General features: G+C 61.4%; 1 protein-coding gene across 2 annotated transcripts in view; it reads right to left on the bottom strand.

Annotated features, from left to right (window-relative positions):
* Window positions 1-16: 16 nt before the first annotated feature.
* SLC7A5 (solute carrier family 7 member 5) overlaps window positions 17-15,904 on the bottom strand; it is a 28,814-nt gene continuing 12,926 nt past the window's right edge. Inside the window, exons 3-10 of one of the 2 annotated variants that reach the window (XM_061386966.1) lie at window positions 7,825-7,930; window positions 7,404-7,448; window positions 6,918-7,041; window positions 6,411-6,514; window positions 5,946-6,042; window positions 5,289-5,438; window positions 3,544-3,721; window positions 17-2,490 (exon numbers count right to left, since the gene is read on the bottom strand). In XM_061386966.1, coding sequence (XP_061242950.1) covers window positions 2,435-2,490; window positions 3,544-3,721; window positions 5,289-5,438; window positions 5,946-6,042; window positions 6,411-6,514; window positions 6,918-7,041; window positions 7,404-7,448; window positions 7,825-7,930 — 860 coding nt within the window. In that variant the 3' untranslated portion in view covers window positions 17-2,434. The remainder of the gene's footprint in view (window positions 2,491-3,543; window positions 3,722-5,288; window positions 5,439-5,945; window positions 6,043-6,410; window positions 6,515-6,917; window positions 7,042-7,403; window positions 7,449-7,824; window positions 7,931-15,904) is intronic. The other variant, XM_061386965.1, reaches the window with a different exon arrangement.

Consider the following 15,904-nt stretch of genomic DNA (forward strand, 5'->3'; position numbering starts at 1 on the left):
CAAAAAGACCATCAGCAGTGCTTATAATTCCAATTCTTAAAAAACAAATTACCCCAACAAAACACAAAACTCCCCATCCCAAAGCAGCTAAGCATAACACGTTAGCGTTAACAGCAGAGAAAGGCGTTAAGTCACACACGACATCGTGGCTGGCGGCTGACGCGGCCGGAACCCGCGGGGCGGCACGGCTGCTTATCGCCCCACAATAAATAAACACGGCGCCCTCCCCTCAGGGAGACGTGAGGGTGAAGTGAAGCACGACGGCTGGACAAACATGCGCGTTATGCCAAAACCTGGCTTAAAAAAAAAGTAACCCACAAGCAGGAACGCTCAGGACACCTGTCAGTAGTGTGGTCAGGAGTGGAGTCGGCCCAGAAGGCCAACGCAGCAGAACCAGGGTGCCTGGGCCCCCAGCCTGCCTTCACAGATGCTGGGGAGCCACACCCCTGGTCTTTCCGTATAAAGGGAGCTCAGGGGTGACAGTACCCCACCCCTAGGTGCACATCCCAGGGAGGCCACCAAGCTCTGGACAGTCACCTGGCCCCTGTGCTCCGCCAGGTCACATTGAGAGCCGGTGGTGGACCACGAGGTAACCCAAGTGCCGCCTCCAGAGTCCCGCGGGAGGAGGCCGAAATCTGCCATGAGGCTGCTGGAGCCCCGTGGAGAGGCAGAGGGCAGTGCCCCATGTACACCCAAGAAAACTGAGGCCCCAACAGTCTCAAATCAGGCCTCTGGCTTCCTCGGTGACGTTCTGCCTCCAGACGCTGAGCCGGGCCCCTGACGTGTGGACCGTGGCCTAGAAGGATTCGCCTAGAAGGATTCGCTTGGTGAGGAGACAACGGTGGATGCTGTTTTGGGAGCTGCAGGCTGGCAGGGTCTCCTGACCAGCATGGGGAGAAGGGCTGGACATCTGGCTGCCTCCACTTCAGCCTCAATGTCCATCCTGGGCCCCCCTAAGCTGCTCTCTCTATGCCTATCGGACCACATGGGGCCCCAGAGCCCAGGCAGGTGACGGTGGACTGGCCACGCGGAGGTCACGTGGCCCCTGGGAACCAGCAGCAGCTTTTTTGGCTGCAGCTGAGCAACGAGGCCCAATGGCTCTGCTCAGCCCCACCCTGGTGAGAAGATCAGGGGTCATAGGCTGAGGCAGGGCCTAGAGGGAGACTGACCGTGGATGACACTGCTCCCCAAGCGGGCTCCGTGGAAGACAGAGAGCCCGCCCAGAAACGCCAGACGAGCTTCTGGGCCTTGGCTGCCTCCGGGGGAGAACGCTATGGGAACTACAACAACAAAAGCACAGCCTCCTGTTGGGAGTGGGGGGAGGCCGGGTGTGCGTGCTGGCCCCAGCAGGACTCAGGCGGCCTCCGGAGCAGGTGCAGCTGGGGAGCAGAGGCTGGGCGCCAGGGACAGGTGACGGGGGTGGGGCCAGGGGGCCTCGGCCAGGAGCTGGGAGCACCCCAGACAGCTGCCAGGGCTGTGACCCAGCCCTTGAGGCCTGGGGTGGGGGGGTGCAGCCTCATGGGACACAGATAAGAAGCCCCTGAGGGGTCGAGGGGTCTGCTTACAGATTTCAAGTGTGAGGGTTTGAAAGAGCTAGAGCTTGATTCCAAAACTGATGCAGAACAGGCCTGAGGCTGCACTGCCCACCATCTGCCACAGGAGCCACCGGACTCCTCGGGCCTTTGCTCAGGCTGGCGTTCAGGGTGGGGTGTACAGACAGGACCTTGGAGATGTTCTGAGTGACAGGGTGTAGTCCGCCCCCACAACTGCACGTACTGACGGGAGGCCCGGGGTGGCCCAGCTGCCCCTGACCTCTGCTTGGAGCCCCCTGCCCACAGCAGGTGCCAAGGCACCGCTGTCCACCAGCCCGAAGGCCCTGCTTCTACAAGCCTCTAGGCTTTCTCTCTCTTCTCCGGGGGAGGGAGCTAGCGCAGGGCTTTAAGGCAACGAGACGTAAGCCCGGAGGTTAGTTTCACGAAAGTCACTGCATCTACAACAACGGAGAAACAGGGAAGCCAAGCACATGTGTCCAGGCCACCGTCAGAATCTGGTGACAGGACCTGGCCTCTCGGAAGAACGCTGTGCTGCAGACAGCGTTTGGGGAGAAACTTCCACCCCATTTCTTAAAAAAATAATTGTCTTGGTAATGTCAACCTGACGCAAGACTTAAGTTAAAAAAAAAATAATACAAATAAACAAAGGTGAGAAGGGAGGAGGCCCAGTTCGGGAGGAAGCCTGCAGCCTCCTTGGTCCGATGTTCCTGCCTCCACGCTCGAGAGGTATCTGCGGACATCCACCTTCGGGGACTAAATTCGTACCAGGGTTCACCGTGGCCCGGCCGCCCCCTGAGGCAGGGACAGCGGGGGCCCCGGCAGAGCTGCCTGGATGGTAGGACCAAGTTGCTCTCTTAGGGTGGCCTCCTGGTTCTGGTCGCTTACGTCTCCTGGGGAACCACGTGCATGAGCTTCTGGCACAGGACCGTCGTAGAAACTGCCGGGAGGAGAGAGCATTACTCAGGTGCCCTGGCCTGGTGCCTGGGGGTCAGGGCTGCACAGGACGTGGGCTCACCCAGCCCTGGTTGTCTAAGTCCCGAGGTTGTAAGAGAAGCCAGGAATTCACGTGTGGGCATCAGGCCCCAGGCCTCCTGCTGGGGGGGCATGGCCTGCTCCCCTGGCTCTCTGCTGGGACTATTACTGGAGGGTGGCGGGGGTGGTCAAGGATCCTAGCAAGGGAGGATCCTAGGAATGGAGGCAGCAAGTAAACTGCCTCCACCCCTCACCCCAGTTCAGACCCCAGGACCCATAACGGGGTGATGGTCCCGGCTGCCCACACACCCACCACAGGCCTCAGAGGGGCTGAAGCAGGCGGGTGTGTGTGCTATGGCCCGGGTGAACCCATAGACACTCCAGGAGCATCACTAGGGGGGGCGTTTCAGGACAGAGGGGCCCTACGTGTGAGGGACTGCTCACATCATTTCACTGATGGACAGCGCCCTGGGCCCCAGGCAGGTGGCCAGCAATTCTGGGATGGCTCCCTGGGGGGTGTTTAAGCCCACCCAGAAGCCCGTTGCACTAACAGCGGTCTCGGCGCAGGTCCTGAACAGGCCTGTCAGTGAGTCCCGTGACCGCTGTGAGGGATCCCGTTTTCTCCTCCCTGCTTTTCTAGGTCAGCTGGATGGCTTTAAGCTGGAGGCAGACGGTGCGGGGGGGACAGGGAGGGCGGATTTTGTTACTTGGCAAGAGCAGCCTGGTTTTCTGGAATCCTTTGTTTTGAGATTAGGTGGTGCCAGGCTCAGCGTCTTATCCTGAAATACGTGGGCCAGGTCACCGCCAGCCAGGCCCGGCTTGGCCACTGCGGGCCCCTCAGCCAGGACCTCGCACATCCTGATGCTGACCGCCCCCAACCCTGCCAGTGACCCAGGGCGGGGGGCACTGCCCACTGTGCTGCTCCTGGCCACTGGACTGAGGTCAGAGGAGCACAGCCAGGTGGGCGGAACAGACCTCTGGGGGACAGAGGAGGCCCAGCAGGCAGGGAGGGACTCACAGATGCTCTGGAGCAGCCACTTGGGCTTGTCTCTCCACCAGACCCCAAGGAAGTAGACGGGCAGGCCGCTGAGGATGATGGTGAAGCCGATGCCACACTCCACGGGGGTCTTCCAGAAGGAGACGGCGATCAGGAAGAGGCAGGCCAGGATGAAGAACACTGGGAGGGCCAGATGAACCTGCCGGGGGGGGCTGCAGCTGACGCCAGGGAGCCTGGAGTCTCCTCCATGTGTCTCCTCCCGTCCACACCTGACACGACCCGGGCACCCCTGGAGCCCTCTCTCCGCCCCTGCTGGAGCTGGCCTTCCCTGGGGCCCACCCGGCCTCTCCCACAGACCCCCAGACAGCCCTGTGCCTAGCTGAGCCTTCTTGATCCAAAAGGCCCACCATGCTGCCTGAGCAGCATTTCTGCTGTCTGCCAGGGCCTGAGGTTCCCCCAGGCTGGCCTCCCTGAGCCACACCGGCCTCTTGAGAAACGGGACCCTGCTGCGTTCTCCACTGACCCAGCTCAGCACCGGGCAGCAGGCAGTAATTACCCAAAGACCAGCGGGAGCCGGCGGGTGAGCAGGAACAAGCAGGCTTCTCAAGGTCAGAGGAGGGTGGACTCCCAGGTTCCCACATCACAAGGAGGGAACCCTGCCCCCCACCCACGGTCGGCTGATGGGGGGTGACACCTCTAGGAAGACCATGGCCACCACTAACAAGCAAGATGTGCCTGCCTTCTCAGAGGGCCCTTGTGGACAGGCTGGACCACAGGTACACAGCCGCTGGGCAGAGAGCCCCACCCACACACAGCCAGGGGCCCAGGGACACTCGTCTCCCTCTGCAAACACTGTGCCTCCTGCCAGGCAGTCTGTCTACACACGGACTCCACCCTCTGTCTACACACTGGCAAGAGACCTGGGGAGAGCAAGGGTCCCATAAGGTCAGCCCAGACTGCCTACACCACGCCTGGCCTCACGGGGACAGCACCCCCCCATAAGCAGGGAGCCAGGTGGACCAGGGCACTGAGGTCGCCCTGGCGCCTGGGGAACCTGTCCAAGGCAGGAAGGCCGGGCCTGGCCTCTGCAGGACTGCTAGGTGGGGAAGCAGGCAAGAGGCCTGTGTCAGCTGCAGAGGGGCTCCGCCTTCGATCCAACACCACTGTTGGGGGACAGAGCCAATGTGTTCACCAGGGCCTTGGCAGGTATGTGGCCCCCTTTGTGCAAAAAAACGGTTGCCCTTGGGGAGCTGCCCCCACTACCAAGTGGAGGAAAGGGAGAGGCCCTCTCAGGCTAGGTGGACAGGGGGCAGACAGTCTGAAAGGACCAATCGAGGACAAAGTCGGGGGACATGTCCTACGCTGCAGCCTGTCGCGGCACCCCCATCCTTGGTCACGTCAGCACCCGCCCCTCCCCAGACAGCATGGCAATCCTCACTCTTCCCATCCCCTCGGCCAGGCAGCTCAGTGCTGCCCCATGCTATTCAGTCCCCTTGCCCCGCACACCTGCCTGGCACGGCAGCCTTCTTCTGCCCCTCTTCTTTTGGCAGAAGACAAGCTCTAGGAGAGCAGGGCTTTAGGGGGTCATTTGTGATCTTGAATGAACCCCAGCACCTGGAATCACACGCTTGGTTATCACCAGTCATCGACCGAACTCAGTCCCTCGTCCAGATCAGAAGGTGTTCATGCACTGATCAAGGTGCCCTTGGGGAAGGCGCCCTGAGCCCTGGTCTGTGGAGGGGACAGCGTGGACGCCCAGCCCTCACCTTGATGGGCCGCTCCAGCTCCGGTTTCTGGTAGCGAAGCCAGAGCATGCCAGCAATGGCCAGGGCCACGCAGAGCCAGTTGAAGAAGCTGAAGAAGTTGATGACGGAGAAGATATCTTTGGAGAAGGCGTAGAGCAGGGTCATGATGCACTGCAAGCAGAGGGCAGGCCATGAGCCTCAGGATGAGCTAGGGGGAGGGATGACCGCACGCACCCCTTCTTAGCAGAAGAAGTGGTCCGCACCACGCGAGGGCCCTCAGAGCAAAGGGACGTGCTGATGGCAGGTGGCTGAGGTCCTGGGCTTCATGGAGGTGGCAGAAGCCATGTCTACCCTGGTCGAGAGGTTTGGCTTCAAGTGCCTCTATGCTGATTTTAGATTTTTTTTTTAACAACTACCGTGTATTAATTCTGGAGAAACAAAAAACTGTCTTATGCTCTCTGGCATCCAGGGGCGCATGTGATGAAGGGTACTACACTTGTGCTAACCTATCTACATCTCATCTCAGCCTCTGATCCCCAGCCTGGCTGACACCAGGTGGAACCAGCACAGGGGTCCCCAGACAGGGCATGCACCACCATCTCAAAGCCCCGTGATCCCCAAGGGACACACCTGTCCTCCACCTGCCAGTGACCCCCTACATGGAGGGCGGGGACTCACCGTGAACACCAGTGAGGGTACGGGCGTCAGCAGCCGTGGGTGGATCATGGAGAGGATGGAGGGCAGATGGCCCTCCCGGGCCCCCACGAAGAACAGCCTGTGGACAAGGGGGTGGCGGTCAGCCTCGGCCAAGGGACCCAGGCAGGTGGGGGTGGAGGGGCCTGTGCCGTGGGCCTCAGTGTCCCTCGTGGACGGCTGCTGAGGGGTCCCATCAGCCCCGGCCCAGCAAGGTCCAGATGAACCCACGAGGGTCTGGATGGACAGGGTAGCTGTGTCACCTCTAGGCAGGGATTTGGGTTATTTCCAAGTCACGTGAACATCCTGACGGCTACATTGTTACTCAAAGTAACAAGAAAGAGAACCCTCAGAACTCACGTGAGGAAGCCATGTGCAGTGTCGACCCACACCCTGTCCTGCTCTGGCCCCACGGGGCCCGCACGACAGAGCCGCCCTGGCCGGGCTCACCTGGAGGACGTGAAGAGGGACCCGTTGACCGAGCCGAAGCAGGACAGGCCCACGAACACGGGGATGATCCAGGACATGACGCCCAAGTGGTAGTTCCCGAAGTCCTGGATGGACACGGACCGTGAGCCCTGCCTCCGAGACACCCCCGCCCTGCAGTCCCTTCCTGAGACACCCCCGGCCCCAGAGTCCCCTTTCTCATCCACACGACCCTCCCTGAGGAGCTCAGTATTTATTCAGATGGTGGACCAGCCTCTGAGGTGGGGCTGGAGGTGTGTAATGGACTCAGCCCCTCAGCTCCAGCACCGCTGAGCCAATCTAAAACCGTCCGGGCGGCCTGAGCACCAGCGCCGTTAAAGCCTCCTGTGGTCCCCACTCGCAGCCAGTACCCTGCACGCCCAGCAGGCCTGGCAAAGCACCGGCTCAACCCCTCCTGGTAGGAGGATGGTTTGCAAAGGAGGGGCCCCCTCTGCTCCTGTCTGAGCTCGGAGGGCAGGGCTGGCATCTTACCACGGCCACGGCCTCCGACGTGAGCATCTGTTCGGGGGTCAGTGTGGTGAAGTAGGCCAGGTTCGTCAGCACGTACACCAGGGTGACGATCGGGAGCGAGATGATAATGGCCAGGGGCAGGTTTCTGAGAGGACCGGGCGGGCATGTCAACAAAACAAGGCCCAGCACAGGGCCAGCCGACCCCTCAGTGGCTGAGCCCACGTTTCACTGCAGGGGGAGCGGCATGTGGCTGGAAGGCGGTGCATGGGGCAGGGCAGCTGTGCAAACATGGGCCAGCAACCCAGCCCGTATCTGTGAAGTGGGCTTCCTACCCTTTCTGTGGGAGTATGCTATTCAAGGTCACATAGCCCCCCGTGAGCCCAACCCCAGGGACCCTCCCTGCACTGCACTGGGCTGGGCCCAATGATGGGCTCTTGGATACAGCCAGGCTTCTTCCTCCTCTCAGGTGAAAATGATGAAAACACACACCTCTGATCACACACATACCTGTAGGGATTAATCATCTCCTCTGTGACAAAATTCAAGTAATTCCTAGAATTCAGAGAGCAGACTTTTACTAGACATTCCTTTTGTCATTGGAACAAAAGAATATAGGTCCCATGGGACCCTTCCCAGCTGCCCTGGGCGGGGAGAGGGGACCCCACAACCCCCAGGCCCCTACTGAGATGGCGATGGTCCTGCCCCTCCCCACACACCCGGGCAGCAGCAGTCTCCGAAGGGTCAGCAGTGTCCCTAGAAGTTTATCTGGGGGCCCCCTTCTTGGGGGCCACAAAGAGCACTAGGGCTGCTATGGGGGCCCCTCTGTGCTTCCTTGGGATGTGAGGGGTCTCCTGCCCTAGAATCATCACAGACGACCAAGATATGTGGGTTTCTGGGCGCTCTGGGGCCTAGGAGTTCTAGAACCTACCATCCCCCATAGGCAAAGAGGCCGCTGTACAGCGCCAGCACGATGTTTCCCACATCCAGTTTGGTGCCTTCAAAGGAGGACTTGGGATCCAGATTGGCTACGTCACCTGGCAGAGGACAAACAGAAAGAAAGGAATTCTGGGTTAGACAGCATGGCACCGAGGTCAAGCCACAAGTTCCGGAATGTTCCTGGAGCAAAACATGATAACAGACAAAAATGCAACAGATTAAATGCACCTGTGAGCCACCCGGGGCCGAGGGCGTGGGGGCCAAGGGAGCTCGGCTCTGCCCTGAGCATGAGGAATGCAGCCCCCAGGGCCCTCCTCTGGACCCTCAGATGGGACTGGTGGCTCTGCAGACCCGTGCTGAGCACCCCTGCCTGTCTGTGCCTGGGGGATAGGACACCCCGTGACGTGGCTCTGGGCCAGAGACCTGCTCTCCCCTTCAGTGCCAGGAGCCCAGAGCTGTAAACCCAGGCTTCTCATGCCTGCCCCTGGACGCGGCAGACCCAAGGGGCTGTAGCTGGGGAAGGTGGGCTGCTCTTTAACCCAGATGGACATACTGGCTCTTGGACACAAGGGGGCTGGCTTCCCAGCTGACCATTTCTACCCCAAAGGGCCCCGGGTATCCTGGACTTGTGGCTGCATGGCTTGACCTCTGCCCCACCATCACCTGGCACCTCTGGCTGTGACTCCTGTGTCCTAAAAGGACATGTGTCACTGGATTCAGGGCCCCAGCAAACCAGAGGGGCCTCAGCTCCATTCCTCCCTTTTCCTAAATGAGGCCAAATCCATATATCATTAGACGTGTCACGGGGGCCCCCCCTCAACTTGGTACAATAGACATGAAACATGGGGGTCTCAGAAGGGTCCTTGGCTACCAGCATGGTGTCTGGCCTGCCTGTTCTGGACTGTTATAACATTGGTGAAATGGCCCCTTAATACCCAGGGCTGGAAAGACTTGCTCCATAATGAGGCGCCAGCCTGACAGTGGGCACTGACCCAGTAGGGGGTTAGCCAGTCCCCATGGGGGGTCAGTTCCTGGCTCCCTAGCTCTGGGGGTGGCAGGGGCACTGATACACACCTCAGCGACCATCACCTTCGTGGGAGAGGCTTGCAACAGAAGCAGAGGTGCTGAGGGGAGCAGAGCCAGTGTGCTGGGCACACGGGGCTGGAGGAGCTGAGCATCAAATCAGGACAGGGACAGTCTCTCACCTGCAGGTGAGGGTCTGAGAACAGCTGGCTCAGGTCCACGGGACCCCGGGGCTGACACATGGGTCCCTGTGGCCCACGGCCAGCAGGTCTGCAGGCCCCTCGGGGGATGGGGAGACGGAGGCTGCCACACCACCCCTGGGGCATGACAGGGAGACTCCCATGAACCCCTCCTTCCACCCACCCAACTGAAGCCTGCACTTCCTTCCAGGCAGCACCCATTTCCTCCAATAAAGCTCCTTGAGGGAGAGATGGACCCTGAGTGCCTGTTTCTGGGTCCGCATGCCTGCACTCTGTCTGCCCTTCACCTCCAGCCTAAGCTAGGAGATGGACGGGGGATGCGTGAGGCCGCTTCTGCCCACCAGATGAGGCCATGATCTCATGATGAGCACAGGCTCCAAGGCGGCTGGCACTTCACCCAGCCCGCCGCCCACATGTGATCCGAGTAGGATGCCTGGGTCCCGAGACTGCCCAGTCACAGGGTGATCAGCAGGGCCAGGGGTGGCGCAGACAGCTGGACAGTGCACCTCAGCACAGCACCCAGAGCCCGGCCAGTCCCCACGCAATGTTCTGGAATGTACATCCCTTTACATCTGTCCCACCATCAGGGATACGGAGGCTCAGGCCACCTGCCAGGGGCCCAGCTCTGGGGCCATGAGGCGCCCACCGCTCTCAGAATTCTGCAGCTGCTCCAGAGAGCCCAGGGGAGCCCCTAGCGGCTCCACCATGCCTGGTCTGCACAGATCCCGCACCCCCACATGCTTTGCTGCGGCTGCCACTGGTTTCTAGGGCATCAGAGGTCTTTGCCAACAAGGGCTCCTTCCAAGGAGCGAACCTGCCGTTCTCCTCAACCTGCCCCACTTCCCCACCAGGACACGCCTCCTTGTCTCCTGCGGATTCACGGGAAGCTTCTTTGCACACAGGCTGCGAGACAGACCTCAGTGCATTGCTAGAACTGGCTCCCACCTCAGGCACAACCCTGAAGCAGTGACACTGCCTGCATGTGTGTGCACGTGGGTGCACACCCAGGAACACACACACGTGCACTTGTGGGCTGGAGACACCACTACGCAGAACAGCTGCTGTTTTTGCCAAGGATGAAATTCGAGGCTTGAAATACAGGCTGGGTTTTCATGTAAGAACCATGGTTTTTAGCCCTGACATCTGGAAGCTTCTGTTTTCATCAAGGGTTTACTCAGCTCTGTGGACAACAACCAGCCTGGTGTCCTTACGTGAAAGCATCATCGCCCCGAGACAGTAGATGGAATTCCTGTCCCCAGAATTTCCTGGATGTACAGGGTGACTTGTAGCCTTGAAACCCCAAGAAAACAGTGGCTCTGCCCGAACTCAGACTGAACAATCTCACTGGGCTGCCCACGCCTCTGAAGGACAGGTGTGGCTGGGCCGTCCTGCGGGGAGCTCCCGGGTTGTCTGGGGCCTCATTTCCTGTCTACAAAGTGTCCAACTTCCCTGGAGCAAAGTGGAGCATCCCAGACCCTGCATCCCCCTGCCGTCACTCCTGGCACAGTGTCGGGGCTCGGGGGAGCTCCGCCGGGAATCTGGCAGCTTTGGGCTCCAACCCACTACTGCAAGCCCCTCTGGACTGCCCCCACCCCGTCACCTCCCTCCCGCCGAACTGCCCCAAGTGAACCCACACAGGCCCCCTCAGTGGAGCTCCTGGGTCTGTCCAGCCTCTGTCTGCTGGAGGGCCTCCCAGATCAGGCCTGCAGCTGCACCGGGCACCCAACCAAATGCTGTCCGAGCGCTGCCCTCCTCTCCACAGGCGCCTTGGAGCAGGCGCCGGCTCTGCTGGCTCCACACGGCACTTGGCCGGGACGGGCACAGCGGCCTCACCTGCCCATGCCATCCACACATCCCGTCGGGAATGGGGCCCTCAACACAGCTCTGGAGAGCCAAGGGGGGCCACCCGCCTGTCTCCAGAACAGCAAAAAGCCGAGTGAGGCGGCCAGAGCCCCACGGGTGCGGGCAGCTGCCCGGTGCCAGCAGCCAGCGCAGGGAACAGACACGGGGGAGCCCTTCTGGGAGGGCAGACCCCAGACTCCACACAGTGGTCTCAGCCACCCACCAGCCCCGGCAAGCAGGGGACATGGTGCTGACCAGAGACACACCTGGGGCTGTCATGCAGGGTAAGGGTGGGGGTGGGGGCCATCTGGTGGGCGAAAGCGAGTGCAGCTGGACAGAGCATGAGGAGGCTCCCCCAGCAGACACTGCCGGGCAGGATCCGCCCAAGAGCGATGGCAGGTGTCTGGGCCACGTGAGAGGGTTCCCACGGACCCCAAGCTGGAGTGCGAGTCTTGTTTAAACATAGAGCTCCAGGCACCAAACAGACGCGAGAGAGATGACTGTGCCGATCCCCCACCCCTGCCCATGACCATGGAATTCCCCACTCCAGCTCTGTCCTCACAGGGCCCCCAGACCCACGAGAGGCAGACAGGAATTTCACCAGGGTGGACAGGTGGGGAGGCCCTCTTGTGGGGCCTGGGTGTGGGAACTCCAGCAATTCAGTGGGGTCCCCTGGGCACCCCCTTCTCTGGGGCTTCTCTGCAGGCCTCACAGGGCCACAGGAAGGTGAAAGCTAGCAGACAGCCACACACCGGCCCCCGGGCAGCTCTGGGCACCAGGCAGGCCCGCCTGCCCACCAGGATCCCTCTGAGAACAAGGGGGATTGGGAGGGGAGTGTTCACAAGGCCCCAGGGAGCCCATTTCAGGAAAAGCAGCCCAAACCCCTGCGTCATGCAGACAGGGCCGTGGGAACCAGCCAAGAGAGCCTGGGGGTGCAGGCGCCCCGCCCTCAGAGGGGCCGTGTGCGCACTGGAACGCGCCAGCCCTCCGGATCAGAGGACAAAGGCTCGCCAAGGTCTCTGTGTCCCCCTGGGACCGGCCTGGCCTGTCACCCTCACCACGGCTGGGCCTGGGCCCGGGCATGGGAACCCGCAGCTAGTCTGGAGATGGCGGCTGGCGGAAAGCCAGAAAAATCCCAAAGCCTCAGGGTGACCAGGACCCGCCCCTCCTGCCACAGCCCCTAGAACCCCTCCCCGGATGGGAGGCCGACTGTGAGAAAGTCACCCCCTCAACCAGGGCGGGGGACGTCCACTGTGCTGGAATCTTTCACTTGGTCCCTCTGTAACTCTTGGGGCTCCACACGTGGTGCCAGATGCTGAACAGGGTACCCCCAACAGTTCATGTCCCCCCTGGAACCTCAGAACGTGACATGCTCTGATAAAGGGTCTTTGCAGATGTAATCAAGGCAAGGATCGCAAGGCAAGACGCCGTGAACTAGGGTGGGCCCCATTCCCCAAGCGTCCTTGTAAGACAGAGACGTGGGGGCCACGTGAGGATGGAGGCCGTGTGATGTGGCCACGAACCTGGGAAGCACTAGGCAGGAAGGCTCCTCCTGTGAGCTTAGCAGGGAGCTTGGCCTGGACTGTGGACTGCCAGCCCCAAGACTCTGAGACCAAAACTGCAGTGTCTGAAGCCCTGTCCGTGTCCTGTGCTGCGGCCGCCCCAGGACACTCTGCAGAGCGAGGGCTCAGACGCCCCAGTCTCTACTCCGCAACGCACAGGCACAGTTGGGACGTGAAACAGCCTGGCCGTGGACCCCGCCTCTCTATCACTGGGCCAGCAAGCAGGTGCTTGGCTGCAGGGCTGAGCTCTGCTGAGAGTCAGCTCTGCCCTCTGCTCCATCCACAGACCAGGCATCCCTGGTGGGGGTGGGGGGGGGTGTTACATCTGCAGTGGGCTTGTCAGGGGTCCTCTCTCCTGTTTCCCCACCCTGGGCTGGGTACCTGGGGTCTGGTGCCTGTTCTTTGGCTCTGCCTAAGGGGGTGGGGGGCAAGGACTGGACGGTTCCCACGGCCAGCCTGTCTACTGTGTCATCCATCTTTTAAACTCCTGGAGGAGCTGCTGCTGGACATCAAGACTGGTGTGATGATTCAAAGGACCCTCTCCCTACTGCACGGGAGGCAGATCCGCGAGCACCCACTGTGCCCACTGCACAGGCTGGGAGACCCCCGAGCACCCATAGTGCCTAGCACGGGGCTTTGCCCTGCTGCCGCCGGCCTGCTGCTGACCACCCAGGGCGGGGCTGAGTGGGGGCGGCAGGAAGACAGAGCCAGCTGCCAGGCCTTTGATTTCTTCTGGGCGGGCCTCACAAGTAAAGCATGTGAGCTGCGCAGGCAGACAGAAAGGTCTCAATTAAAAACCATCAAAGAGCACCCGAGGGGGTGAGCCGCCTGCATCAGTCCTCCCACGGCAGCTGTGGCGCCCCGCCTGCATGTGACCCGCTGCTCCGGGCATCAGACGGCCCACCAAGCGCCGGCCCTGTCTTCTGGGGCACGGGTGACTGGGGGAGGACGGAAGTCCAGCCTTGTGGCCCCAGTCAACGTCCTGCAGTCCTAGTGTGGTCCCGACCCCTCTAAGACGGCCTCTGTCACGGGCACCCTGAGTCCTGCACTGGGGTGGCCGGGCCTAGGAGCATCCGAAACATCTCCCCCCGATTTTGAAGAGAGCAGCTCTGCTCACAGGCTGCCCGAGGCACCTGCCCACGACCCAGAGACAGGCCTGGGGCTGCTGCGGCCGCTTATCAGATGAGGATGCGAGGCTCCAGGAGGCACAGGGCTCTGCCTGGAGAGAACAGTCTGAGCCCCAGATCCTCCCGGGATGAGGGTCTCCTCCAGGCCCCCCAACCACCAGCAGAGCTGCTCAGGGCCTTCCCCACCACCTGCCGACACTGCCCTGGAGCAGGATGCAGGTAGGCTGACCCAAGGGAGCTTACGTCCCTGCACATGGTGACCATCCACAGTGGCCTCCACACCCAGGACTCCTGCTGGGCCCAGTGCCAGGTGAGCTCGTGGGAGCTGTTGTGGGGGGTGTGGGGCGGGGCTGCCTGGTCCCCTCCCATGACCTCCAGCAGGGGCACCCTTTATCTGCAGGGTGACCCCAGCCACCGCATCCACACACCCACGAGGTCCCACCATGTGTCCTCTGGGCAGGGCTGGGCTCTAGGGACCCGCCTTCTCTGTACATCTCCCACCCTCCAATCCGGGAACAGCCTGACCTTGGGCTGAGGGCCTTGCAGGTGCTGTAGGTAAATGGCCAGCAGACAAAAGCAAAAACACAAAAAGCTGCCCACGCTTCTCTTCTTGCTCAGCCCTGGTCGTCAGGGCTCCAGTCCCAACCCTGCCGCTGGGCCTGCTGCTCTCTGGGGCTTCCCCCGGCTGAGCCGTGCCCGCTGGGATCTGAGATAATCTCAGTCTCCCCTTTCCTGAAAAGGCTGGGAGTGGTCTTGAGGGCCCACACGCCCGATCCCCCCCACCCTCAGTCCCAGCGAGCCCCTCCCACACCTGAAATCTCAGTCCAGGACTGCAGAGTGGTCCCTGGACACACCAACCCCCTCTCCAGCCCTCAGAAAAGCCATCCTGGTCGGGGCTGACCCTCCCCAATCTGAGTTTCCTATTCATGGTCTGGTCCTGGGGAAGAAGGATGAGAAGGAGGGCAACACTGCCTGTGAGTCTCACGGCATCAAGGATGAGGCCACAGAGGCCTGGAACCAGACCTGCTGGCCCCACGCCCCAGCCCCTTCTGCAGCCCTGGGACCCCTGGGCTCCAGGCAGGCCGGTGGGGCCCGGCACTGGGTGAAGGACAGCAGGAAAAAGGCATGGGCCAGTCTGTGAGACACAGGTCTACCCTCCAGATGCAGTGCGGCCCGCGGCCATCCAGGCACCATGGTGCTGAGCCCCGCGTGAAGGGTCCTGGCCCTCCTGCCAACATTCAGCTCGGGACCCTGGGGCAGCCACCGGAGCGGAGATCAGGCAGCGGTCATGGGGAAAGGGTGGTTTCCACAAAGTCCTCTAGAAGGGAGGGGACCATCTGGAGGAAAACCCGTAGACAGGAATTCTGCAGACGCTGCACTGCTTCCCAGGTTCAGAAAGGAATGGCTTCAGGGGGAGGATGTTTTCGACGGCAACAGAATTATAAACACGTTATGTATTCAAGCTGAACAAAAGCTCTTTGCTATCCCTGCTGAAATCTGTTTTCACAGAAGTCCAGTCCCCCTGCATTCCTCGTCAGTCTGCATCTTATCACACCAGCCAGGCGAATCTCCCTCAGCAAGTCCTCCTCCTTGGGAGACATGACACAGTTCCCAGCAGGACAGGCTGGTGGCACAGGAGGGGTTTCTTCTCCCAAACTGTTGGTTCCCAACGTAAGCTCCAGACAGCAGGGAGTCCCCTCCGCCCTGACCACCTCCCTCATAGCTGTCACCCCCTTGACACCTGGAGCCTGGCCTGGCCAGCGTGCTCCAGACAGTCTTGTCTTCAGGAAAATGCTGGGGTGTGAGATCCCAGGAAGCCAGGGGACACAGGCTGGTCTCCCACCTACTGCCCCCGACTCTATCAGCACCCAGATGCAGAGTGAGGCTCCAGGGTCCCTCCTTACACACGGGGCTGGGGTGGGGACCTCAGCCCTGCGGGACCACTGACCTGCGGCAGCTGAGCAGATGGCCAGCCTGGCCTACCATCCAGCTGTGCCTCTGTTCACCGAGACACCCTCCTTCAGAAACGGAAGCTCTGTGGGCCACCTATCATGCCACGTGGGTGGCCATCGTGGGAGGGGTGGGGACGGTGGGCGGGCATCCACATGGCACCGGGGGCCCTGCAGAGGGCTGGGGGCACGTTCCCAAGTGGAAGATCCACCAGCACTGGCAACAACACCTCTTGGCCACACTCCTGACACGGCAGGTGCATCGCCAAGCTCTCCCCTTGACTCCGCGTCACCACCATGCCCGCCCTGTGTGGACAGGGGACCGTGGTCTGCGTGGTGGCCCCATTTCTTCCCCTGCTCCAGGACTGA

Source organism: Bos javanicus, chromosome 18 (assembly GCF_032452875.1).
Source record: "Bos javanicus breed banteng chromosome 18, ARS-OSU_banteng_1.0, whole genome shotgun sequence".
Taxonomy (NCBI): Eukaryota; Metazoa; Chordata; class Mammalia; order Artiodactyla; family Bovidae; genus Bos; species Bos javanicus.